General features: G+C 45.7%; 1 protein-coding gene across 1 annotated transcript; it reads left to right on the top strand.

Moving 5' to 3' along the window:
• The first annotated feature begins 151 nt into the window (after positions 1-151).
• Positions 152-21,866, top strand: FBXO48 (F-box protein 48). The gene is made up of 3 exons (XM_083175812.1): positions 152-319; positions 16,490-16,778; positions 20,894-21,866. The coding sequence occupies exons 2-3, from the start codon at positions 16,515-16,517 to the stop codon at positions 21,074-21,076; spliced, it is 447 nt and encodes a 148-aa protein (XP_083031938.1). The 5' UTR covers positions 152-319; positions 16,490-16,514; the 3' UTR covers positions 21,077-21,866.
• The last annotated feature ends 6,058 nt before the right edge of the window (positions 21,867-27,924 follow it).

Here is a 27,924-nt window from a genome sequence, read left to right as displayed (position 1 = left end):
GCACTTCTCTGCAGAGCCGCCTGGTGGCGCTGGTGGTGTGTGGACAAGGGTTAGCATGGTTATAGTTAATAATTATGCAAAAGATTGTTCTAGATTGTTCTAGAATTTAGGGCAGGGCACAGTGTGTGTCAGGAGAGGGCGGGGGGAGTGGCTTGCTGCAGGTTATATATAGAGGCAGCTTGCTTCTTCTTGCACTGCTGCTGCTACTAGCCGAGTATGACTCCGTGACACCGGAACTGTCCGCATCGCTGTTACGGTATCGCAGGAGAAGAAGACGCACAGCATACCGCACCAGACGCAGCAGACGACCAGCCTTTGTGTGAGTTTTCTTATGCTGCGATTTTCGACCTGAGCTCCCGAATCAGTCACTGTGTGTCCTAGTCAGCACCAGCCATGTACAGATGGACGCTTCTCCTGCAGGAAGGACTGCGATGCTCCCAGAGACTGTGACGTGGCTATACTTGGCTATTATAGACGTTCTATAGTGCCGGCATTAAGAGCCCCACTCTCTCTGTGCTGGGATTCTGCTACCACCAGGCAGTGCCGGCAGCAAGCTACACGTCCTGTGCATTGTCTGCTCCCTGCACGGGCTATAGACTTGGGCTTGAAACCTACAGCTGAGTGAGATGGGGAAGTTAAAGGATGTTTTGGGGTATTTGTCCGATATACATATAGTAACTATATATCCTTAATCTGTATATACGGTATGTGAGTGTGTATTGTTGAAGATGTCATGGCATAAAAATGATTTGAAATCCACTGATCTAAACAATGAGTATGGTTAGATCTATCAAACCTTGTCGAAATTGAATCACCCAACCTTGTCGAAATTGAATCACCCAATCAGCTACTGTCATTTTCCAGTTTGTGTTTGAAAATGGGCCCAGGCCCTATGAAAAAACTGGACCCGGACCGCAGGACCGGACATCAAAATCTGCATCCCGGAGCTTGTAGTGTCCGGTTTGGGGGTGTCTTGTCCGGGGGAACGAATGCCTGTGGTGGCTTTCACCAGCTATCTCCAATCAATTACTTCTATGTGTTCTCTGGTTACAGGTCTTCTTTACTAAAATGACATTACTGCTACTAGGACATTTCCCAGTATGCCAGTGGGTCAGTGCAATGCAGCTCATAGCCCTAAATATAAAAGGAATGTTCAATATTTTGAGTGCGAACATCTCCGGGAGAGATGTGCAAAATATCTGCTCATGTGAAAAATATCACTCATTTGTTATACAAATATAAAATGTGTAAAATAAGATTATATTTCCTATATAAGGTAAACATTACAGGTCTGTAGCAGTGGTTCCCAGAATCATTTTAGGTACCCTACAGTATCATGATAGTATCCATGGCACCCCTAGGCCGAAATGTTTGTTATTGAGAAAATAAAAAAGTGTTTTATATATCATCTTTAGGTCTAATTATGTGGTGAGGGACAGGATTTGCTTCTGTTTGTCTACATAACTTATGATTGGCAGCCACAAGCACTGGTTTTGCCTGTTACATTGCCCATAATTATTTTGATTTGGTCCTGAACCACAACCCAAGGTGCCACACCACAGTTTGGGAACCGCTGTCCTATAGATCTGGTCAATAATTTTTTGAATTGGTTTATGTTCTAATCTGTAATAATTTGATCTTGGACCTGTGCTTGTTCTGCCTGTTGTATGAATCAAGTATAAGCTCCCAGTTGTTTAAGTGGAATGGGATCATTGGATAGACAGCAACTAGGTCTACAAACATTGGGTCAAAACAAGCTTAAGGTCGACATTTGTGTTTAACTTTTTTTGTCCCAAATTTCGACACAGTTGACATGGATGTTTGCCATGCTTCGGCACGGTGCCTTACTACGCTCAGCACACTATTTTATTCTCCCACCACGCCTTACTATGGTAGGGCATGAAATACCACCTGTCGGCACATGTTGGTTACAAAAAAACCTTGTCGACCTTCCTGCATGTCGACCTAGTGGTGTCAACCTAATGCTTGTAGACCTAGTGACCGTATCCTGTTTAAGATAGCTGTTACTAGCGTTCATTCTAGCACCCGCCATCTTTGAAAACCCATGCAGTTCCTCTTCCCTGCCTGGGGTGTCGCTGTCTGCTGTGGTGTTTCTAGCACAGGTCTGGTTTGCATATCAGTGCTGATATACAAACCACACTGTGCTAGCTGCACTACAGCAGACAGCGACACCCCAGGCAGGGAAGAAGAACTGCATGGGTTTTCAAAGATGGCGGGTGCTTGAATGAACACAAGTTACTATTTCATGGTATCAATGAAATATTATGATATAACAAATGTAGGTTTTGATTAGTAGTAGCCCACACTTACCCACTCTCCCAGAACCAGACTCCTAGGCATGCACACCAGCAGTGCCTTATGTGCATAGGCACACCCCAGTGGCAAATGCAGGATATTTAGAAGGGGGTTTCCAAATGTACTCCAAAATCTCCACCTCTGCAGCGCATTGGAGTAAGTTCAGGAGTCTGGGGGAGCAGTAACAGCCTTGAAAATTGGTCTTTTTGTACACTGGATACTGAATGGAATACAGTAAATATTTAACAGTACAGATGGTCTATAGTATAGGCAGTTTCAAGCATTTAAATAAGATAAGTGGTCAGGAAATGTTAAAACAAATAAATATACAAACATAATAGCACCAGTACTGCACTTTCTAAGCTCACAATCTCCCACTTCATGGTAAGGCTCCTGTCTCTTCTTCCTGGCAGCTACTCTCTGGTCCAGGGCTCAGAGCCACACATACAGTAAATGTGGTAGAAGAAGCTGGTACAATAGGCATGTGCAGCAGCTCTGCTCAATCCCTTACACCATAACTCCCAACTGTCCAGCTTTCTGTGGGACTGTCCCGTTTTGTGTCCACGTCTATTCTCGCAGACAAAGTGGCTGGGAGCATGGCCAGCAGCTCATAGCCACTGGCCATGCCCCCACAGTGGCAAAACGGGAGGGGGGGTGGCCTTGTTGACAGGCCACACCACCAAAATTTGGGTGCAGCCCTTCATCGTGCACATCTGTCCCTGTTAGCACTGAACAAAAGTTGGGAGGTATGCCTTACACGGCATGATGTGGTGGCAGCTCTACTGATTATATTATATACCAGTGCCATTGTCATAATTTAAGGTACTTGCCAAGAAGAAGAGGGGGGTGGTTTCGGGGCAACCAGAAACTCCCCCCACATCTGCCTATGCACCCCAATGTCAGGCACCCCCACAGGTCAGCCTGCAGCTACCCCCTGCATCCAGTCACAATCGTATGATCATGCTAGTAAAGCCCAGCAGGAGATATTGGACATGCCCAATATTTTGTTTTGTGCACACCCTATTAAAATGTGCTGCGCACACCTATGGCCAGACTTTTAACAGCAAGATCAATACTTACACAAATTTTCTTCAAGTTTAAAATATAAATGGCCTAGCGACCGGTCCCTGCTTTGCAGGGGTACATGGCTGAGCGCTGCGTTCCTTCATACTTTATATACTGTTGCGTGAGCTGAGCCGCAAACATGCATCAATGATTAACTAAAATAGTTGTTGCTCGGGTCTCATATGGGATAGGCTGATGGTTAATATAACAGCCAGTGAGAACTGCACTACAAAATACTGAAACCCTGCACAAAATTCCCTCCAGCAGTGTTCAAGATGAATGCGTTTAGCCAGACGCGCTTTGAGGACTTTCTATTATGCTATGTACGTATGAAGTGCAGTTTATACATTAACCCAGGAAAGTCAGAATCTCTATATAAAGTGTCCTGATAAAAATATCACTTTTTAGTGAGTTACATGAACTTTGTACTATGTTGATTAGTGACTCCTGCAACTATGTATACTGTAGAATGTTTGTTCTATAGGTGTGTCTGGTTTCATTGTATTGTTTTTGTTGCTAAATATGTTTGCAATAAACTTTTAAAAGTTTTTTTTTTGTTTTTGTTTTTTTGTTTTTTGTTTTTTTTCTTTCTTCCTTGCTTGTATTCAAATGTCTGCTTGCTCTTCATTTTACACTTCAGTATCTGCTTTGCTACCATAAAATACAAACTTTCTTCTTGTTTGAGAGCGATATCTGTATTTCTTCCTTAAGGTGGGTAAAAATATATATACAATCGTCGGGCCGTTCTTCTGTTCTGGGTTGGATGGCCGTTCAATTGTATAGGTGTGTACGCTGTCCCGTACGAGCGATAAACGGTCTTGTCCGTCCATACTCGGCCGGTCAAAGGTTCTTTGCTGTTTTAATTTTCATCCGACAGGACGGGCCCATATCGGAAAAAAAGTGCAGTGTGTACGCACGTTCGATCTATATGCTGGCCTTCCTTGCGACTATACTGCCAAAGCGTCTGCCAAGGCTTTAGTCACCCTGCCAGCTTCTTAAAATTTAGCTGCATAAACCGTCTATATAGAAGTTCAGTCACCCTGCTGGCTGACTAATTTTGCGTAACCCATCTTTATAGTGGTTTGCTATAAGTATGCCCTAACCCAGCCCATTATGATAATTTTGTTCACATATGACGTGTCAATAGCCCAAATCGAGACGGCGTGTACGGTGGTACAATCTTTTTCTTGCGACTGTTTAAACGGGAGTACATCGGACATTGCAAGTAAAATTGTACAGGTGTGTACGCGCGTATCGGCTGTTCTTTGTGGACGGTCCGACGGGTCTACGGTCGGTCAAACAGTCGGAAGAAAACAGGGATTGTATAGATGTGTACCCAGCTTTACTCTGAGTACATACTGTACTGTACATTGCTGTTACTTTTTACCTATTTACACTGCCGACACAAACCATTGCATGCAATGACCACTCCTAGTTCATACCTGCCGACTTTTAAAAACTCCTCTGGGAGAAGCCCGGAGAGGAGTGAAAGGGGGGCGAGGCTGACTTCACCAAGCAGCCGCATTAATTTGTGGGTCTGTGGATGGGGGGGAGGGGCTAAAATGATGCGATTCGCGTCATTTTAGCCCTCCCCGCGGACCCACAAAATTCTGCGTTTTATACCACTGGGAGCAGGGGCTGTGGCATTATTGCGGGAGACTTAAGGTGCCCATACACATTACAATTATTGTATACAAGATTGCATCTCATCGCATCTGTTTTGCGATGAGATCTAGTACAAAAAGTATGTGCTGCACATACTAGATCTCATCGCAAAACCGAGATGCAATATTGTATACAATAATTGTAATGTGTATGGGCACCTTAACCCACCTTTGTGAGGGTAGGCAAGTATGTCCTAGTTGCCACCCTCAAACACTGACTTCCTGTTGCACACTTTGTGATGGATTCTTCAGCGCAATTTTCTCACTGCACGTGTGCACTGTGGCTCACCTGTATGCACAGTAAGAAAGAAGACTGATTTACATACAGTATGTTTTGCTCTGGAATCCTAATTAGGCCCATTGTCTCCCCTTAACCTGCCCTTAAAAATCACACACGTATTAATTTGTTTTTCTATTGTAATGTTGGGTACACAGTAATTGACATGCAAACAATATGATATCGCTCACAATTTCGTGGACCTTCCAGACAAACGGCATAGCGTGTACACATTGTGCAGTCTCACAAAAGATATTGTCAGTCACCATTTATTTTAAATGTCTTCTAGTGTGTACCCAGTTTAATACCGCACAATGTAATTCACAACAATAGTCATAAATTGCAGCATTAACAATACTGAAGGACCTAAAGAAACCGCAAAACATGAAAATACGGAGATTCCTCCGACAACAGGTATGTGGAATCTTTGGCCCTCCAGCTGTTGAACTACACATCCCAGTATGCCTGGTTACAGTTTTGCTACATGGCAATTGTAAAATTGTTGCAGGGCATGCTTGGAAGTGTAGTTCTGGAGGGCTAAATGTTCCCCATCCTTGCTCTTCAACAGGGGTCCTCAAACTATTTTGCTCTGGGACCCCATCAGACAATAAAAATAATGACAGAACCCCAGCAAGTTACTGCAGAAGTCCATCACATCACATGTGTAGTCAGCAGACAGCACATACATGGCAGCATTGTGGGGCACAGAGTGATGGGAGGGGTCTAATATACCATATCACATCACATGTGTAATCAGCAGACAGCACATACATGGCAGCATTGTGGAGGCACAGAGTGATGGGAGGAGTCTAATATACCATATCACATCACATGTGTAATCAGCAGACAGCACATACATGGCAGCATTGTGGAGGCACAGAGTGATGGGAGGAGTCTAATATACCATAACCCATCACATCACAGGTGTAGTCAGCAGACAGCACATACATGGCAGCATTGTGGAGGCACAGAGTGATGTAAGGAGTCTAATATACCATAACCCATCACATCACATGTGTAGTCAGCAGACAGCATGTACATGGCAGCATTGTGGAGGCACAGAGTGATGGGAGGAGTCTAATATACCATAACCCATCACATCACAGGTGTAGTCAGCAGACAGCACATACATGGCAGCATTGTGGAGGCACAGAGTGATGGGAGGAGTCTAATATACCATAACCCATCACATCACACGTGTAGTCAGCAGATAGCACATACATGGCAGCATTGTGGAGGCACAGAGTGATGGGAGAAGTCTAATATACCATAACCCATAACATCACACGTGTAGTCAGCAGACAGCACATACATGGCAGCATTGTGGAGGCACAGAGTGATGGGAGGAGTCTAATATACCATAACCAACACATCACATGTGTAGTCAGCAGATAGCACATACATGGCAGCATTGTGGAGGCAGAGAGTGATGGGAGGAGTCTGATATACCATAACCCATCACATCACACGTGTAGTCAGCAGACCGCACATACATGGCAGCATTGTGGAGGCAGAGAGTGATGGGAGGAGTCTGATATACCATAACCCATCACATCACACGTGTAGTCAGCAGACAGCACATACATGGCAGCATTGTGGAGGCACAGAGTGATGGGAGGAGTCTAATATGTGATGGGTTATGGTATATCAGACTCCTCCCATCACTCTGTGCCTCCACAATGCTGCCATGTATGTGCTGTCTGCTGACTACACGTGTGATGTTATGGTATATTAGACTCCTCCCATCACTCTGTGCCTCCACAATGCTGCCATGTATGTGCTGTCTGCTGACTACACGTGATATGTGATGGGTTATGGTATATCACGTGTAGTCAGCAGACAGCACATACATGGCAGCATTGTGGAGGCACAGAGTGATGGGAGGAGTCTAATATACCATAACATCACACGTGTAGTCAGCAGACAGCACATACATGGCAGCATTGTGGAGGCACAGAGTGATGGGAGGAGTCTGATATACCATAACCCATAACATCACACGTGTAGTCAGCAGCTAGCACATACATGGCAGCATTGTGGAGGCACAGAGTGATGGGAGGAGTCTAAAATAACAGACATATCAACAGATTTTCCAGACTCTTTGAATCACCGACAGATTAGAAAAGTCATCAGCCTGATGGTCAGCAACATGCTGAGAAGGTCGGGACCCACTTTGCCAACATCTCTGTGAAAGATGTGCAAAATATTGGCTAACATGCCAGAATTGCTAACATTTGTTATATAAATGCAAATAAAAAATGTTGGGTACTTGTTTCCTAGCACGGCCACAATCGCGGGCATCGTGTACCTTAAAGTTAAGGTACACGATGGACCCGATTTCCTTTGAAATCAGGTCCATTTTGCCGGCAAAGGCAAAATTGGGGGCATTGCGTCGGTCGCGTGCATTAACATGGCGACCGACGCGATGCCCGTGATTTTGCCATAGGCTTCAATGTTAAAATATTTTTAACATTGAAATCGGGAGCATTGCGTCGGTCTTTTTTGACAAATTCACTTGGCACTCAAAGGGTTAAGCTTCCTGCAACAAACAGATAAATTGTTACTCTTTTTTTAGCTACAATAGTTACTGTAGCTAAAAAAGAGGGTTCCCAAAATACTTCCACATTTTACTGCATTTTACTTTATTGGATTGCTGGACGAAGTATTTCTGTAACCTGAGGGGATAGGAAAGGTACATATGGTAGCCAGATCAAAAATACGTTTTCAGCCCACTTATTTATTCACAGACATTTTCAGAGAGTCCATATGCAACATATGTGATAATCTTTACAGTTCCCACAATTTTTGCTGACAGTTGACACAAGCTATTAAGGAATTGGGTTATATGTGAGGAAGAAATTGGATCCCACAAAGCCCACTCTGGGTTCATACCAAATACTATCCACCAGAGTATAAAAAAATCATGATTTAATTTTTTGAAATTGGTGTTTTATAAAAAAAAAAACTAGCTGAGGTATCCAGCATTGCTCAGGTTTGGTACACCACCTTGACATAAGACAGAGGTCCTGGCCACTCAAATAGGCATCCCAGACAATTTGCCATCCATCCAGAGGCGTAACTACCACCTTCTGGGCCCCATAGCAAAATCTTGGTATGGGCCCCCCATTGTCACTACAATGACCCTCGGGTAGCAGAAGAGAGAAGTAATTAAGAGTCAAAGAGGGTGCGACGGGGAAAGAAAGGGGTGGTTAGGGAGAGAGAGGGTGTCAGAGATATAGGGGGAGGAGAAAAGAGAAATGGAGGGCTGTGAGTAGGAGTGGAGAGACAGAAATATGAGAGGTTAGATGGAGAGCAGGGGAGGGAGTGCACTTTATACTCAGTACATGGCATGCTGTGTTGTGTTGTCTGCCCTGTAAACAGTGCTTGCATAAGGGGAACACAGACATACCTACATACAGGGACTGAGGAAGATACAGTATGAGCAAGCTGATGCTCTCCAGCTGTTGACAAGTGTAAGCCAAGCTACACTGTTATGATGCTGGGACTTATAGTGCCACGACTGCAGGCCAAGTGACAGCAGCCCCTGGGTTAGGGAACAATAGCTACCTATGCACTATATACTTACAAAGAGGCAGCATGATGTGCACTGCTGCAGTTTACCTTCGGCATTGAGGGAAGGTCTCCTTGTCGGCGCTGGGTCTTTCAGCTACTGACAGTCCCAGCTGCCTCCCATGTCTACCGCACAGCGCTGGCAGCAGCATGGGTCCTCCTGAGTCCTGACTCCTGCGTGATTCACGCCGGGGCTGGTCACTAGATAGTGACGTAGAGCCCCAGCAGCAATAGAGAGGGGAGGGGGGCTGGAACAGCTGGACAGTGCATACAGTACAGCATCAGAGAGGTCGGGGAGGAGGGCTGTAACAGCCGGACAGTGCATACAGTAACAGCATCAGAGAGGTCGGGGAGGGGGGCTGTAACAGCCGGACAGCGCATACATTAACAGCATCAGAGAGGTCGGAGAGGGGAGTGGAGGACTTGATCACCACTTGCTCCGTTCTCCCTTCAGTAACAGTGCCGCACTGCCGCTGCGCTGTACAGAACAAATAGAATGAAAAGGGTGCCTGCAGAGCCCTCGGGCCCCCCAAAGGCCCGGGCCCCATAGCAATTGCACCCCCTGCACCCTCCATAGTTCCACCACTGCATCCATCTCTCCAGTTCTCATCCAAATCTGTCCAGTGGAAGGCCCTGAACCTGCTTTCCATGCCCATGGTGTGGCTGGCATATACCTCTCTGGTCGGCTCCCAAATCTGACTACATATTTTTTTTCATAAACCCCATGTCCTCTAGCCCCACTGTTATACCATATCTTGCTTCCCTGGCCCACTTTGTGTAGTTGTCGGATCCTTTTTTGGTCCACAGGATCCCCACAGAGTCGAGATTGGGGTTTTTTGTGGGCGTGAACCTAATCTTAACCAAGTCAAGCCACCTTGCGTCAATTTAGTCCAAATCGGTCTAATGGTGTCTGAATTCATACCAGACAAATAACATGACAAATATGTAAGAGATCATTGCTTGGAGGACCCTGCTCCTTCCTCTATATAACTCTTATAGTGTGTACACATGGTGAGATATGCCTTCCGATGTTGACGATATAGTCAACATCGTGTCGGCATCGCATGCAGATCGCAAGGGTTTTAACCCTTGCGATCCCGATGCGCGTTCACGTATCGCAAGGCAGATAGTCTTGGCTGCATTGACTATATAGTGCAGATCTGCACTATATAGTCAAAATTGTGCCATTGCATGCATGCCGTGCCATGTGAGTCCCGATGCGATCTGATCACAACGGGACTCACGTAGCACGACATATCCTACCGTGTGTACACACTATTACACCGTGGTTTCTTGCTGCCTCCATTCTCTTCCTCACATCATGTCATTGTCCCTGTCAAATTATTTATGTATTTACAGTTTCTTATATAGCGCAGCACATTATTTATCTCCTGATATAGGGCGGGATGCTCTAACATCCGTGCCTTTCCTTTGATGCACCTCGCTGACATAATTATCGCATATGCTCTAACACAAGAGCTGTCCTTTGCAGTAAGTCAGCGGGTCCCGGTGGGTCCCCACTCCCTCCCTCCCTCCTTTATGGCTCTCCCTTTTGTAACACAGTGGGGTTTTTTTTAGAGAATCCCACAATGCGGTAAAAACCCAGATAATGGTAGTGAATCTCCCCCAATCTCTGTGCTGCTGGGGGATCCTGCTCCTTCCACTATATAACTCTATGGCTTCCTGTTGCCTCCATTCCCCTCCTCTGTGTTGCTCAGGTTTTTTCAGGAAGGTCATTTTCAAAATGCGTTCAGCAGCTCCTGAGTTTATCTCATACAAATAAACAAATTTCTGGAAGGTTCTACAGAGTTCTGTTCAACTAAATTTGGGATTAAGAAATGGAAAAAAAGAGCGGTAGATTAAAAAAAAGTTTGGGGGTATGGAGGAGAGGAGGAAAAATAACTGAAGGAAAATAAAGGATAAACAAAAATAATAAACACAATGAGTAAAATAAATGGCACAAATGTGAACAGCTCTTTTATTTATTTTGGGGAGTCCCTACGATCTGTTCTTACCCTGACCCTATGAGTACCTATGATAGGTATCCCAGGCCCTTAGTGGTGTTGTGTGCTGGCAGGCATAAGGAGTGCAGTCCTGTAAGTGTCACGGAACCCGCAGGGGGCGGCTGTGATGAACGGAAAGCCACTGGTCTTCTCTCCTGCTGGTGGGCTATTACTCAGCTGCTACAGCGAGATTGCACAGATTGATCAGGCGTTTTGGTGTTACAAATACTGCTACGGTAAGAAATAGGCTTAGGCCCCGTACACACGGGGGAAGATATATTGCTCAGCCATATATAGCTGAGCAATATATGGCTGAGCAATATATCGCTCAGTTTCTCCTGTTCATCAGCGACCAGAGATGGACGCTGATGAAAAAGAAACTGCCGGGGGGAGCCCGGCAGTGGTAATCAGCTGGTCGCAGGAGCATGTTCCTGCGACCAGCGATCACCACAGGGGCAAAAACGGGAGCGCGCACCCGGCGATACATCGCCGGTGCACACTCCATTGCGGGCAATATGGTCGCTCAGCGACCATATTTCCCACGATTTTGCACAAAATCGCCCCCGTGTGTACGCACCTTTACTCCATGCAAAAAGCATGATGGTGATAACAGCGGCACGAGTTCATAGCAATACGTTTTTTTTTTTATATACTTAAAAGCCTTTAATGCTTTTCATTCATTAATATAAAAACTAATTATGTTCCATTTAGTAGGTGCGAACGGAGAACGATTAATTGAACTTAGGGTTTACTTCAGACCCTATCGGACAGGGCCAAATCTCCGATGGTGCGAATGCCTTTGGCGAGTATCACACTCGCCGAAGCATTTGTATTGCCAGGGGAAGGAAGAGGGCGGGAGTGGGGGAAAACACTGCATTATATGGTCATGCCCATAAAAATGCTGAGTGCTCCCCTGGGAACGCAGGCGTGGAGCGGGTGACTGATGTCACTTGATGTCAGCCCCGCCCCCTTTTCAGCCATCTCCATCCAGGATAAAAGTAAGATAGACTTTTATCCACAAACGGAGAAAAAAATCATTCAATGGTCAATGACCATCGAATGATTTGTTGTCCGGTTGGCCGCATGCAAGGGGAAGTGTTCGCAAACACATCCCCTCACATGCGAACAAGGGGGTTCAGGCAGCATGGGGAGGTGCGGGCGTTGGGGCAGAGTTTACCTGTTTGCTAGGCAGCGAACATATGCAGCCTAGTGAACAGGTCTGAATCAGGCCCTTAGTTGGACAATAACATTTGTAAATGGCAAGAAAACAACTCTGGAGAAAAACTTTTGAAAGAACCACATAAAATATTCCCATGTGGTGCAAAAGGTAGGAGCTGACTCCTGGGCTGGGTGTAAGAGATAGGGATGGCCATCGACCATCGATGATTAGAAATCATCGATGGTACATGGCTGATGTTGAATAGTTTTGCCATCAATGGGGGAGAACCAGATGGTTTCCCACCATCGATGTCAAGCTTAAACGAATAGTTCCCTTTAAGCTTTTTCACTAAGGAGCTGGGACACGGAGCTAAGCTCCGCCCTGACACCCGCAAAGTCCCACCCCCACAGGCCAATCAATCAAAGAAAATGGATGACCATCGATATGTAAAAACATTGATGGTCATCCATTGAATAAAAATACACTATCGATGGTCTGTTGCATTTTTGCCATCAATGGCAAAGGCAACGATGGCCATCCCTAGTAAGAGAGCCCCTGTATCCCAAAAATATATGTAAAAACACACATGCATCACAGCATAATGATCACCAGACCGACACCAGCTGGCCTCATGGTTGACTATAAATTATAAGTATTGAAATAGCGTTTCTATTTTCCACATAATTATACAATTTTAGTACTTTTCTATACAGTATATTTAGGGAGACAATGGGGCTTATAGTGTACGGGTTCTACATGGCATTGCCCTCACATCCCCCACTTCATTACAAGCCCTCTAACTGTACCGTTTTAGCCGGCACAGTGCCATTTTTTATGGTCTATTCCAGCCAAAACAGAGGCAGCACCATGTACAGTCTCTCCTGGTTGCTATAGCAGCGTTGCAATGCCACACCCCTTTGCACATGACCACGCCCTCTTCCCCTCATCTGTACTGTACCGGTTTGCTTCTCAGAGATGTTGGAGGGTATGATAATAAGCCCTTGATCATTTCCAGCTCCAGGCTCATGAGGCCCTAAATCCAACCCAAATTGGCAGGTATTGTTTAGAATGCCAAACAACCTACCTTAGTAAATACTGTGGTTCTGTGCAGAAACTCCCCAGCAATCTGCGGGGGATCCTATCGTTTTCCAATCCCCGGCACATCCACTTAATCATACATTTTGCCCCTGGATACCGGCACCTCCAGCGCACCTGTAAATACAGTATCAGTCATTATGTAGGCGAAAGATGTTATGTTGCATCTCAAATTAACGAGGAACACTTCCTTAAATCCCCAAACGTTGGGATTTATTTACTAAGATGGGAGAAGATAGGATGTTGCTATGGGCAACCACCAATCAGATTATATTATATTCTAGAAGGTGGTCAAAAAATAAGAAGTATATTCTGATGCATCTTCAATAAAACTTCCATCTTTGTGAATAAATGAATCTTATTAAAATTTCTCAGTCTGAAATATTGTTTTATATACAAACGCTATGCTAATGCGAGTCAATGGCAGTAATCTGAGCCATGCGCCTCTTTGTGTATGCATCACCCAAGTAACTCGGCTTGGAAACGCGTCCGTCAACACTCAGTGGGCATTTACACCTACCATATGCTGGGCACAACTTTTGGCATCACCGGTTCTTCTGTACATGCGCCCAGTTGTCAGCATTTCCTGTACTGCAAAAACACCCACACACAACATCGTTCATAGATACACAAAGATGCCTATACCGGCTGCATGCACAGTATGAAAATAAAACAAGTGATCCATCCACATCCAGAGCTACATACAATTTGGAATCAAGTACCAAGGGTGCACTCAGAATTAGACGCCAGATTTACCCAGTTCTTCAAATCTGGAACCGCAACCTTTGCATCTCCTGCAGAAGCTTCCACCAGGAAAGAATCTTTACTATCAATGTACAAGAAGTAGTAAAGCCGACCCCCAAACCCCCTTCCCACAGTATTAAGTCATTATTCTTCCGATCAGAGGCAGAACTACCATTGGCGTAGGAGGTGCATTGCACCGGGGCCCCTGAGGACTAAGGGGCCCACTGCCGCTGCTGTCAACCACTCTTTTTTCCTGTCACACTCTCCCTCTCTCTGCCACTCTCAGCCTTTCCCTGCCACCCTTAGCCTCTCTCTGTCACCCACTGCTGTGTTGCATATTGTGAACTTGGGTTAGGGTGAAGGAGGGGGACCCACATTACATTTTGGCACCTAGGCCCACTACCCACAAGTTCCGCTACCGCTTCCGATCATCATCATGTTCACATTTCCATTAGGGTTAGCGTTAGGGACAGAAGCACACTTAAAGCACATTGCCGGCATTTAAACAAAAACAACATTATAAACATGTCAAGCTGTAAATGTCTACAAAATGTGCGTCACCCCTTCCCACAACCCAAAAAGAACCACCTTCATACTAGTGAAAAATAAGACAGTGCAAAGTAAGTATCAGGAAATTCAGCAGTCACCTTCATAGAACCTATCTTTGGGCCTTATTCAGGGATACGGTCATATTGTCGACACCACTTAGGTCGACAGTCATTAGGTTGACACCGTGGGGTCGACAGGTGGCAAGGTCGACATAGGACAATGTCGACATGGGTTTAGGTTGACATAGGGCTAGGTCGACATGGTTTTTTTTTTTTACTGTTTTTTGAGCCGACATGTGCCGACAGGCGGTATTTCATGCCCTACCATCCACTAGGGCGTGATGGGAGAATAAAATAGTGTGCTGAGCGCAGAGAGATGCGAGGGGCTGCGGTTGACTTTCAACTGTGTCCATGTCGACTGTGTCCACATTCAGGTAAAAAAACTGTTAAAAAAAACATGTTGACCTTCCGACCTGTCGACCTAACGCTATGTCGACCTAAACCCATGTCGACCTAGACACCTGTCGACCTTCACCTATGTCGACCTAGACACCAAGTCGACATTGCCACCAAACGGTGTCGACCTAATGACTGTCGACCTAAGTGTGGTCGATAAAACGATCCACACCCCTTATTCAGTATCAATTTCAGTTCTGCTAAAATCGCAAAACAGCAACTGCTTGCGGTCACATGCTGGGGGCCGACCAGTAACATAAGGTCCGCCCTCACAATCTAGTTGTAAATAATTGCATTGCAGGAATCACAGCAATTGCAGCGATTAGGGTCTAAAGGTGCGGTAAGATATAGTGCAAAATCTAGCACACTATCTACCTAGTTTCGAATAGCATGCTAGATAATGCACTATATCTTACCGTGTGTACGCACAATCCGACGTACGATGCGCGCTCCCGCCGGTCGTCTGACAGGGAGCTGCTCGGGTGAGCATGCAACTCAATCTGGCTAGAAAGCATAAGATAGTATAGTGTAGTACAGCTGTGATGTCATATCGTATATGATATCTTATGCACATTGTACGTTATTTTAAGCACAAATCTTATGCTTTTGACCACTGGGACTTTCCTGGGAAATCTTATACAATATCATACGGAACATAAATCGTACCGTGGGTACGCACCTTAACCCTGCACCTCCGCCATCTTTCCCTTTGCACTGTCTAAGGGCGGGATGTATTAAAATACATCGCCGCCCTTCGCGCCCCCCCCCCCGCCCCGATGCCGCCGCATATGTACTAACATATGCCGCTGGCATCGCGATGCGGTGACGGAGGCCCCCCGCGATACCTGGAATGTGGTGTGCGGGGGTTCTCCGTCACCTCCCAGCCGGCTCCTGCATCCCTCACGCCGGGGACAGCTAAGTATGCTGTCCCCGGCGCCTCCTCCTCCCCCCTGCAGCCGGACGGAAGTCCGGCTGCGTCACTAGGGGGAGGAGGGGTTTACCTTCCAGGGTCCAGGAGGACCCTTCAGGAAGGTAAGTGAGAGGGGGGGGTCGGCGAGGCGGCGGGTTTGCGTCGGCAGGCGGCGAAAAGAAGCCCATAGGCTTTTATAGGGTATCGCCACCCAAAGGTGGCGATACCCTACACTGCGGTATCATTTTTGATACATTGGAAAATGCGGTAAATCCGGGGTTTTACCACATTTTCCATTTGATACATCTCGCCCTAAGTGTCATGAAACATGCCTGGATTGTCTGGACTTTTCCCCAAAAAATCTTCTGAGATGCGATCGCACTTTGAAAGTTTGAGTGAATATGTGCTCTGCGACGGCTGCATAGAAGCCCGGTTCTGATTTTCAGACCTGCGTCCCGTACTAATTAAGGCTCTTTATTCGCTATTCAGGTAGATCAAGAATCAATCACCCTTGAGCTATTTGAATTTTATCTAAGCCCTCTCTATAGCAGGATAAAGGTTTTGTCTTGTACTAGAAATCCTTCTCAGGTAAGGTCGGTGTCCCAGATTTGTATATGTATTTCTGTCTGTAAATAAATACAGCATTTCAGGATTTTACAGTATATCACCTTTGTATCTTTAGGTAGCTGAGCACCATATTGGCTGGAATGGAGAGAACAGAGAGCAGAAGTAACAAGTTGGTTGCTGGACAGAACAATTTCCGTGATTATATTCATCATTTACCTCCAGAAATTATTTTCAAAATACTAGACTACATGGACATAAAGAGCTTGTGTACGATTAAAACGACCTGCAAACATCTCAAAGAAATAGCTGAAGAGGACGTGTTATGGAGAAGACACTGTCTGGCGCAAAGATCCGTCTGTCCATCAGAGATTGACGAAGATCGGACAAGAGGCTATACCTGGCAGGTCATTATTATTGAGGATTATGTGTTCCTGCAGAAGGGAAGCTGTGCCTTCAACTCTTATGTATTGTTGCTACATGGGGGGTTATTCTAGTTCACTCTTTCTGACAAATTCCTTCTTAGATGGACAAAACCATGTGCACTGCAGGGGGGCAGATGTAAAATGTGCAGAGAGAATTTGATTTGGGTTAGTTATTTTGTTTCTGTGCAGGGTAAATACTGGCTGCTTTATTTTTACACTGCAATATAGATCTCACTTTGAAGTAAAACCCCACCCAAATCTAATTCTCTCTGCACATGTCACATCTGCTCCACCTGCAGTGCACATGGTTTTGTCCATCTAAGAAAGATTTTGTCAGAAAGAGTGAACTAGAATAACCCCCATGGTCTCCTGTTGCTTATACTACATGCATTGTTTTATGTTTCTGTATTCCCTCCATTATTATTTTGTCTTGGCTTTTCTTTAGGGTTGTTTGCTTTGTTATGTGTCAGTATATAACATTGCTAAACTTGCACAGGGCAATGAAAATAAACTACGCTACACAGATGTGACCGGGGGCACTGACAGGTTGGCCGGGCTTTGGTACAATGAAGGGGTGTGGCCTCCATGAGGGGGGCAAGGTCACTGGGAGGTGTGGTCTCTCCCCTTTGAAGACAAAAAAATATCAAAACTGTTTGGATGGGCAGGCACCTGTGGGAGTGCGGGTGGCATTGAACACCACTACAGAGAGAGAGGACAGGCTACAGCTGCCTCTCTCTCTCCACAGCTCAGCAGTGAGCAGCGTGTGCTGATCTGGGGATAGAGGCTGTGCTGCAACGTCAGCACGTCATCTCTCTCCCATTGCCCGGCTGCTTGCAATGGGGGAGCGGGACCCATGCCCCTCCAGCAGACCCGGGCCCGGGTAAAAAGTAGCCCGCCCCATCTCAGCCCCACTGGATGTGACAGATACTGCATTACAACATATAAGGACAATGGTGTAACCAGTGGCATAGCTACAGGGGTCGCAGCGGTCGCACCTGCAACCGGGCCCCTGAGCCAGGGGGGCCGATAGCAGCAGGTCCCCCTCTGGATGGGCCGCAGACCACAAGACCAGTGGCGTCACTAGCCAGGTGCGGGGGGTGCGGGCCGCACCGGGTGTCACCAGTCTCTGGGGTGACACCCAGAGCTCTGAGTTGGCCGGTGTTCTCTGTCCCGGCCCTGGCTGTCAGTCACTCTCAGTGACAGCCAGGCCAGGGCAGCAGGCTGTGTGCGACTGCGGCGGTGCACAGACCGGGAGGGGGGGCGGGACTACAAGTCCCAGCATGCAACACACTCACTCAGCATGATGTCAGTTGAGCACCCGGGCCGCACCGCACACACAGGGGGAGAGGGGGGCGGGTCGGCATAGCATGATGCGCACTGAGCATCATGCTATGCCGACCCGCCCCCCTCTCCCCCTGCTGTGTGTGCGGTGCGGTGCGGCCCGGGCGCATTGCTAAGGGAGGCTGGGCGGCTGGCGGCCGATTGTGGGGATTGGCCACCCCAGGGGACGGAGGGAGGGACCACCTTGTTTGGGCGCGCAGGCAGCCTGTGACGTCACTCGAAGGGGAGGGGGGGCGCTGGATGATGCAGGATAGATGGAGTCAGTAGAGCAGTACTAAGGTAAGCAGTGGTCAGTAGAGGTAGATTAGGGAAAGCAGGGGTCAGTAGAAGAGTACTGGTGGAAGTATTGGCCAGTATATGATGCTGGATAGAAGGGATCAGTAAAGGAGGACTAAGGGAAGCAGTGGTCACTGCAGCAGGTGAGGCTTCTGGCACTGTGGGGGCATACAGTATGATATCAGTGTCTGTCTCGCACTATGGGGCATATGTGAGTGTAATGGCCCAATGGGCATCATGGTGTCGGGTATATGTCTGGCACTGTGTGGGGGCATATCATATCTGGCACTGTAGGGCGGGGGCATACAGTATCAGTGTCTGGCACTATGGGGGCATATGTGAGTGTAATGGGCATCATGGTGTCGGGTATATGTCTGGGGCATATCTGGCACTGTGGGGCCGGGGCACACAATATCAATGTCTGGCACTATGGGGGCATAGGTGAGTGTAATGGGCATCATGGTGTGGGGTGTAATGGGCAGCATTATGGTATGGGGAGAATTGTGTATTAAATAATTTCCATCACACTGTGGGGTGTAATGGGCATCATGGTGTGCAGTGTAATGGGCATCACGGTGTGCGGAGTATTGTGTAATTGGCATCAGGGTGTGTGGCATAATGGGCATCATGGTGTGCGGTGTAATGGGCAGCATTATGGTATGGGGAATATTGTGTATTAAATAATTACCATCACAGTGTGCCGTGTAATGGGCATCATGGTGTGCGGTGTAATGAGCATCACGGTGTGCAGCGTATTGTGTAATTGGCATCACGGTGTGTGGTGTAATGGGCATCACGGTGTGCAGCGTATTGTGTAATTGACATAACGGTGTGCAGCGTAATGGGCATCATGGTGTGCGGTGTAATGGGCATCACGGTGTGTGGCTTATTGTGTAATTGGCATCACTGTGCGGCGAGATTTTAATTTTGTTGTATGTAGGGGGGCCCCAAGCTGACTGTTCGCACCAGGGCCCATGAACCTTTAGCTACGCCCCTGGGTGTAACTATGGCATCGCAGCCATGCGAAGAACAGCAAATCCATTGGCATCGCTTTACCATTGAATGGATTCCCCCATGTGTGCAGCGGCCTAAGGCTGGTTTCACACAATCCGGCTCCTGCCGGACGGCTAAAACCCGTACGGCCAGGAAGCCGTGCCACACACACTAGTTTATCATGGAGGGGATGGCCACAGCCCGGCAGCCGTCCCTTCCAGTGGCGGGATCCGGCTGCAGCCGTGCGGCCGGGCCATGGCCGTCCCGTGTGAATGGACACAATATTGTCCATTCACAACTAATGTGTGCGGCACGGCTCCCTGGCCGTGCGGGATTTCACCATCCGGCAGGAGCCGGAGTGTGTGAAACCAGCCTAAGTAGCAACAAACTTACTCGGCGCTGCGATAGAACCTTGACAGTTCGGGGCCGGAGCTGACATCAGAGGCCCTCCCATTAAACGCCTGGGTACCGTCTGCGTTTTCCCAGACACTCCTTCATATTGCCGGGTCCCTCCTCCAAACACCAACCGCCTGTCATCCAGTCAGTGTACAGGTTGCAAAGAAAAGCCAATGATGGTTTTCTTCGCATTGGGTGGTCAGACGGTGGGACCCCTGCACATTCCGGAGCTGCGTGGCCAAATTTTGAGGATGTGGCCTAGCGGCCAGGTGGCGTGACCTGCAAATCATGTAATGCCCCATTTTCGCTGCTCCTGCAGCTGTGTGAGCTGTTGGCTATGCACCCAGCCGCCCTGTCTACTGGAATAGATGCTATAACAGAAGGCCTTATTTTGGTTCATTCTTTCTGACAAAATCCTTCTTAGATGGACAAAACCATGTGCACTGCAGGGGGGCAGATGTAACATGTGCAGAGAGAATTAGATTTGGGTGAGTAATTTTGTTTCTGTGCAGGGAAAATACTGACTGCTTTATTTTTACACTGCAATATAGATCTCACTTTGAAGTAAAACCCCACCCAAATCTAATTCTCTCTGCACAAGTAACACCTGCCCCACCTGCAGTGCACATGGTTTTGCCCATCTAAGAAGGATTTTGTCAGAAAGAATGAACCAAAATAAGGCCCAGAGTGCGTGAACATTATTTCAGAAGTTTCGGGACAGGATAGAATGGAGGGCGTTCCATCACATACCTAACAACTGGGTTACAGGACAATTTTCAGGCACCTGCACTGCTAAAAACTACAGTATCCTGTCTTGGGTAAAATAGCTCCGGCAAACAATGTCTGTGGCTATAACAAATGACATTCAGCACGCAGCACTACGAGAAATGACAATGTTGGGCGTGTGATGGACAAAGTTTTTTTTTTTTTTTTTTTTAAACACCCTGTACACGTGAGACATAACTTGAGTACTAAATCTAATGACTTTATGGTAAAAAAATAACAATAGAAATCTAGTATTATCATTGCCAGTAAAAGGTATTGGAACAGATGACATTCTATGTATTTATTTATTTATATTATCTTTGTAGGAAACTTTGCGAAGGAACTACCGGAAAGGCATTATCAAGCAGCATTGGATGGAGGGGAGATTCAGTAACATCGCTTCCTATTCAGAGCCGCAGATGACTAATAGCATGTGTCCGATGAATGTCAGCTCCTGGGGAGACATACTTGATGCAGAACTCAGAAGAGATGCACAAAGACATATTTAGTAGATACTGTAGTTCATCGTGTAGTGTTTTATTATATTAACATTTTATGTACTGAATGGATGTGTAACATCAAAGCCATAGATGTTAAATGGCGAAGATGGGGCAACCGGGTCTTAGTACATTTGAAAATGCGGTAAACCCTCCGAAAATGGGGGTTTTACTGCATTTGTCCCTTAGTACATCCTGCTCTAACATCCCAGGTTTTTGTGACATCCATGCTTGAGTACAGGTGACATGCTAGGGTGACTTGGGAATCCGACCCTAGTGTCTACCAGAGTTGGACCCAGTTAAGGATGGAGTATAAACAGCTCGACCCATGTTTTCCGACCCAGGTTATGCTTAAAAGCTACTGATTGGCTGTGTATGCAGAGGCTCACCTCAAAGGAGTGTATGTGGGGGACATGCAGTTCAGACCTGAGGCAAAAACCCTTGTGGCAAACCCTTGTGGTCGGGGGTCAGTGTTGGTTTAATTTCACTGTGTTGGTTCACAGTGTTGGTTTAAAAAGGGGTCCATTTTCTCGGGAATCCTACCCAGGTTCTGACCAGGGTGGAACCCAGGTTGAAGCTGCATCCAAAAACCCAGAATTGACCCGGCATTTTGGTGTAAAAGTGGTATAAACATGGTCTGACCCGGGTTGAAACAGTGTCCAAAATCCTGGGACAGACTATGGTTTTTTAAAGGAACAGTGGTATTAGTGTGCCTTGAGGATCGAGGTTGGGAATGCCTGGGCTATGAGAACACATAATTTATAGACCTTTTTTAAAGTAGATTGTAATAAATTAAAATAACTATATTATATATTACCAATTGTTTTTATTTAATATATCCATTTATATGTGATTATTATTTTCATTATAATAGAAATGTATTGTTACTATTTAATATTTATTATGTTCTGTAATAAAATATTTTTTATGATCATTCTGAGTAATTGCTCCAATCTCTGACAGTAAAATAACACTTCCCATAGGGCAGGTTCAAGTTCGATTGTGGCATCTCAAGATGCGCCCAACAGTAATTTATCCCCTATGGACGCTGACAGTGAGCGAATCGGTCCTTACACATCAGTTACACGTATGTGCACCAGGGAAGGGCTTTGTGGCAGCATTTCCATAAAGTCATGGGCGGATGACCGGCAAATCCTGTACAATCCATTTGGGTGTGAGTCGGGTCCTATGAGCTGTTCACATGGTAAACTCCCGATGGGAGCGGTACATTTCCTAAGGATTTGTGGGTTTTGGTGCCCAGCCCCCTCAGCCGGTGAAAACCATTGGACGGTCTTTATAGTAATGGAAAAATGTCAGGGCGCAGTGCAGAATCCCCGGTGCACCACTCCCAATGATAAATCATGTACATGAAGGGGCATAAATACCGTAATTATGCCACTGAAGATATGTTAGTTTTTAGGTGATGTTCTCTAAAAAGCTCAATAATGGGATAAATGATGTGGGATCTGTATGTAGAGAAGTTAGATTGTTGGAGAAGGGTTTTTTGATCTCTTAAAAAGATCTTTTTTATGGTTTATGGGTCATAGGCTCAACATTAAGAAGGTTGACAGTCAATAGGTCGAAGACAATATGTCGACATTTCCCATGTTGACATACTGCATGTGCCAACCTTTTGGCCATGTCGACCTAAGGTATGTCGAACTTTTTCATGTGTTGACCTATGGCCTGTTGACCAATAGTGGTTCAGCCCCTTCTGAACAAGCCTGAATCAGGCTGCAAGTACCAAGGGTGCACTTAAAATTATTCGCCAGATTTACCCAGTTCCTCAAATCTGGAACCGCAACCTGTGCACCAACTGCAGGAGGTTCCATCAGGAAAGACTCTACTATCTATGTACAAGAAAATACAAGTAGTAAAGCCGACCCCCAAACCTCCTTCCCACAGTATGCAGTCATTATGCTTCTAATCTTCATAATAGTGACATTTCCATTAGGGTTAGCGATAGGGACAGAAGCACACTTACAGTAAAACACATTGCTGGGCTGGCATTTAAACAAAAAAAAACAAAAACAATATGAACATGTTGATGTAAATGTTGACAAAATATGCTTTGTCCCTTCCCACAACCCAAAATGAACCACCTTCACCTAGTGAAATAAGACAAAGTGCAAAGTAAGTAGTTATTTTGTTTCTGTGCAGAGAAAATACTTACTGCTTTATTTTTACACTGTAAGATAGATATCAGTTTGAAGTAAAACCCCACCCAAATCTAATTCTCTCTGCACAAGTTACATTTGCCCCCCCCCCCCCCCCCCCCGCAGTGCACATAGTTTTGTCCATTTGAGAAGGAATTTTCCTTTGCGAGTGAACCAGAATAACCCCCACGGTCCACCCTCACAAGCTAATTGCGATCGGATGGCAGTAATCACCTGATTTGCAGCAATCGGTAATCTGGCTGTGAAGGCAGGAGCACCTCCACCATCTTTCCAATTGCACTGGGCTGCGTGTGCTGTAGACACCCGGAAACACGCCTCATCCCTGAGCTATTTGAATTGTATCCAAGCCCTTTCTATAGCAGGGTAAAGGTGTTCTCTTGTACTAGAAATCCTTCTCAGGTAAGGTTGGTGTACTGTACATGTATTTCTGTTTGTAAATAAATACAGCATTGAGGAGCATTTCAGGATTTTATGGCACCTTTGTATCTTTAGGTATCTGAGCACCATATTGGCTGGAATGGAGAGAACAGAGAGCAGAAGAAACAAGTTGGTTGCTGGACAGAACAATGACCGCGATTATATTCATCATTTACCTCCAGAAATTATTCTCAAAATACTAGACTACATGGACATAAAAGGACCGCAAACATCTCAAAGAAATAGCAGAAGAAGACGCATTATCGAGAAGACACTGTCTGGCGCAAAGATCCATCCGTCCATCAGAGATTGATGAAGATCGGGCATGAGGGTACGTCCATCACTTTACGACACTTTAGAGTCACTATTTTAAGTTATACACACAGTCACCTAATCACATACCTCTGTCATCTTGTGTTATATGTGCAACGTTGATCACATCATCCTTGGATACCACTACAACACTACAGTGGTTGACCCAATGTATGTCAACCTTCATTAAGTCGACCTAGTGACCGTATTTCATTAATACATGGTCTCCTGTAGCTTATACTACATGCATTGTATTATGTTTCTGTATTCCCTCCATTATTATGTCATTATGGCTTTTATTTAGAGTTGTTATGTGACAGATACTGTATTATAGTGGCGGAAAAATGGAGGGTGGAGGGGATGCATCTGCTATGGGGCCCGGGGCTTGGGGGGCCCATAGGATCCAGCATGCAATCTATGGCGTTCCAAAGTGCCTCTTCTGACTCACCCTGCAATAGGTCCCACTTTGACCAGGTGGAATAAACTAAGAAAGCATCCTTGGATTTCTTCCCCTTTTTCTTCCTTGACTCCCTTATTCGATAACCCTGATTCCTTGTTTCACAACTAGACAGAACAGGGAGTCTCTAGAGTCGGCCAGCTGGTGGAATCTGGAAAGATTTAGCCTTTTGATACCCTTCAGCCAAAATGGGCTCTGCCGTCCATAGAGATTTGGCGATATCTTCAATTCAAACATTTTGTGCAATGCCGGGATGTGCATTTGGCCTGCAGTAGACCACCAATCACTTTTGAGGGCCTGTGTATGGCTGCTTCTCACCCTCCCCATCTCCTCTCGGTGTGCTTTTGATTACTGATTGAGAACGCTTACCCAGAACCTCCCAAATTTTAAGATGACTGGGAACATGACAGGTCTCCTTTACCCCACAGGACCGGCTTAAGATTTTTGAATACTCATTTGCTAGCTCTATTAGTTATTCGGCACTTGAGACTCATTATAAAGTAATCACCCGCTGGTATAGATGCCCCCAAGTATTGACTAAAATGTTTAATTGGCATTGTCCGGTTTTGCTTCCCTTTTTAGGAGAAAGTTGTTTCCCTCTCAGCAGTAATCTTGGGCAGTGGTCCACTAGCGTTTTATAAAAAAAAAAAAAAAAAAACACTGCTTAAATTCATTAATAGTGCAGCAAAAGCGGTTATCCCAGTTCGGTGGAAATAACTGACCCCTCCTTCCTTGAAGGAATGCTTTAATAGAATAGACCAGGGGTTCCCAAACTTTTTTGAATCACGGCACCCTAGTGTATCGGATTTTTTTTCGCGGCACCCCTAGGCCCAAAAACAATGAATTAGATTGGGTTTATATGCGATTCCTAGGGTCAGTTATGTGGTAAAGGGCAGGATTTGCTTCTGTTTGTACACATTTTATGATTGGCAGCCACAAGCACTGGTTTTGCCCATAAATAATTAACCATAAATAAGTTGAATTGATCCTGGACCACCAACCCAGGGCACCCCTGCAAGTGTCCCGAGGCACCCCAGGGAGCCACGGCACACAGTTTGGGAACCACTGGAATAGACCTATATATGGATATGGAAGACCTACACTTTGGAGTAGAGAAACATATGGTCTTCACCACCACGTGATTTCTTTGGATAGATTTTAAATCCTCTGCTGAATATATAAATGCATTAGCTTGAGTTTTGGTCATCTGGATAGTGAACTCCTTACCTTTCCTCCCTATCGCTTCCCTTCCGATCTCTCCCCCCTTCTCTTGTTTACTGTGTGTGTATGTGTTGTTGTTTTTTCTTATCTTAATACTCTGATTTTCTTGTTTTTCTGGTTTTGGTGCTTTCTATTTGATATTAATTTGAAATGGAACCTGAGGTGGTCCGCTCTTCTAAGCAATGTTTATGGTTTTGTCTATTTGTATCAGTGGACTATGTAAGTCTTCAGTTTGTCATATGTATATTTTGTATTCTTCTTGATTTTTCATGTGTCTGCTGTTGGCTGACTTTAAAATTAATAAAAATATAATAATAATAAAAAAATATCCCAAACAATTTAAATTATACATTTTTACTGTACAAATCTATGTTCACAGGGCTGGATTAAGGGCCTAATGGTTCTGGAGCTGAAAATATTAAATGGCTTATAATGAAAGTGGAGAAGGTGAGGCCAATGCCATTTAGGCATCTACAACCCATACACTATGAGCGGCAATGTCTCCCTAATAAGTACAAAATTGAGTAAATGTGTAAATAGAAATAAAATTTCTATACTGGTGATTTATGGCCAACTATGTGGCCACCTGGTGTCTATCTGGTGATCATCATGCTGCCATAATGACATAGTTGCCTCCCCTCCTGCATTCTGCAGGAGACTCCCTGAAATAGCAGCAATCTCCCTCTCTCCCTGAAAGCTGTAGCAATCTCCCTGATTTCACAAAACCCACATTACACAACGGTTACATTTTTGGGGGGAGAAAAAATAAAGAAATGCAAGAAATATACATTCGAATTGAATCCTCATGATTATTTCCCTGCATTGGTTTTTATAAGGTACAATAATCCCTCTGGGTACATGCATATTAAATAAGGTTTCTCGTGGCCATTTACTGTATATGGAACCACGTGTAAAGGGGTGTACACACGGTGAGATTTTGTCAGTAGATTTTGACTAGATAGTCAAGATCTCCTAGAAGGTTAGCCAAAATCTCCTTATTTTTCTCCTGCTTAGTTAATATTGTTTAGCATAGATTGACTGTGCAGGCAAGGCAATTTTGACTAGATCATAGGCTATCATTACTTAGACAAAATCGCTTAGTCTGAGGGCGGGATGTATTAATATACATCGCCGCCCTTCGCGATGCTGCCGCATATGTACTAGCATCGGGTTGCGGTGACGGAGACCCCTGCGATACCTGTGTCTGCGGGGGTCTCCGTCACATCCCGGCGGCTGTCAGTGTCCCCCTGCGTCTCCTCCTTCCCCCTGCAGCCGGATGTCCTCACGGCTGTGACACCTGCTGGGGGAGCAGGAGATCAATGGAGGACGGGAGGGGGGCGCGCGGACGGCGGGCGGCGATAGAAGCCATGGCGATACCCTGCCAGGACGGGGCGGACGGGTATTGGTACATAGGAAAATGCGGTAAAACCCCGGTTTTACCGCATTTTCCCTTTAGTACATCCCGCCCTGAATCTCCAGTGCATCTAGCCAAAATCTCTCTCAAAATTGCTTAGTTAAAATTGTCCATTAGCCAAAATCTCCCTGTGTGTACACCCCTTAAGACACAATACATGAACAAGTCCTTACATGTATCATTGTCTTCTCTTCAACATCTTACTAAGGCCTGGTACACACCAGAACGATCCTGATTGTTAGTAGATCGTTAGCAGATTATGTGATGGTCGCATGATCTGTTGGAGCACACGATCTGCATCCAATCTGATCCCAATCCGATCTGAGTCTGTATCCAGTTGAATGGATCTTTTACAGATCCTACTTGCAGCAGGTAGGATCTGTAAAATGACCAAACGACAGCGGGGACGCGCATCGGATTGGAATCGGATCGGAATTGGACCTAAACATGCCCAATCTACATACAATCTGCATCCAATCGGTCGGAATTGGATCCAGATTGATGGAATTGAGCCCTAATCGTTCTGGTGTGTACCCCCCCTAACTGCTTACACCCAAATTAAGTGCCCCCCACTTAATCTGATTCTGGTCCCATATATGGAGCTAGACACACCTTTTAGGTGATGCATGACACACACCCTCAACGGGGAGCCATGCAAAATTCTAATACCAACTGTAATTTCCCTGAAACTAGTTTTCAAAAGTAGGCAAGTATACCCCAAACCCAGGATATCTTTGTCCTGAAAGATTCTAAGAAGATTTTCTTTTTTATGGCTTCAGTACCACTCATGGCCAGCAATGTAACAGCTTAATAGAAACCTTTATTATATACTTGAACCTTGCTGTAACAATTGCAAAATTCT

This window comes from Crinia signifera, chromosome 3 (assembly GCF_055691185.1).
Source record: "Crinia signifera chromosome 3, ASM5569118v1, whole genome shotgun sequence".
NCBI classification, from domain to species: domain Eukaryota; kingdom Metazoa; phylum Chordata; class Amphibia; order Anura; family Myobatrachidae; genus Crinia; species Crinia signifera.
This window is presented reverse-complemented; position numbering and strand designations above follow the sequence as displayed.

Excerpts from the sequence above, each read along its gene's own strand:
- FBXO48 (XM_083175812.1), top strand. The coding sequence starts at position 16,515 with ATGGAGAGAACAGAGAGCAGAAGTAACAAGTTGGTTGCTGGACAGAAC. Across the intron at positions 16,779-20,893 it reads CAAGAGGCTATACCTGGCAG|GAAACTTTGCGAAGGAACTA; the intron begins GTCATTATTATT and ends TTATCTTTGTAG.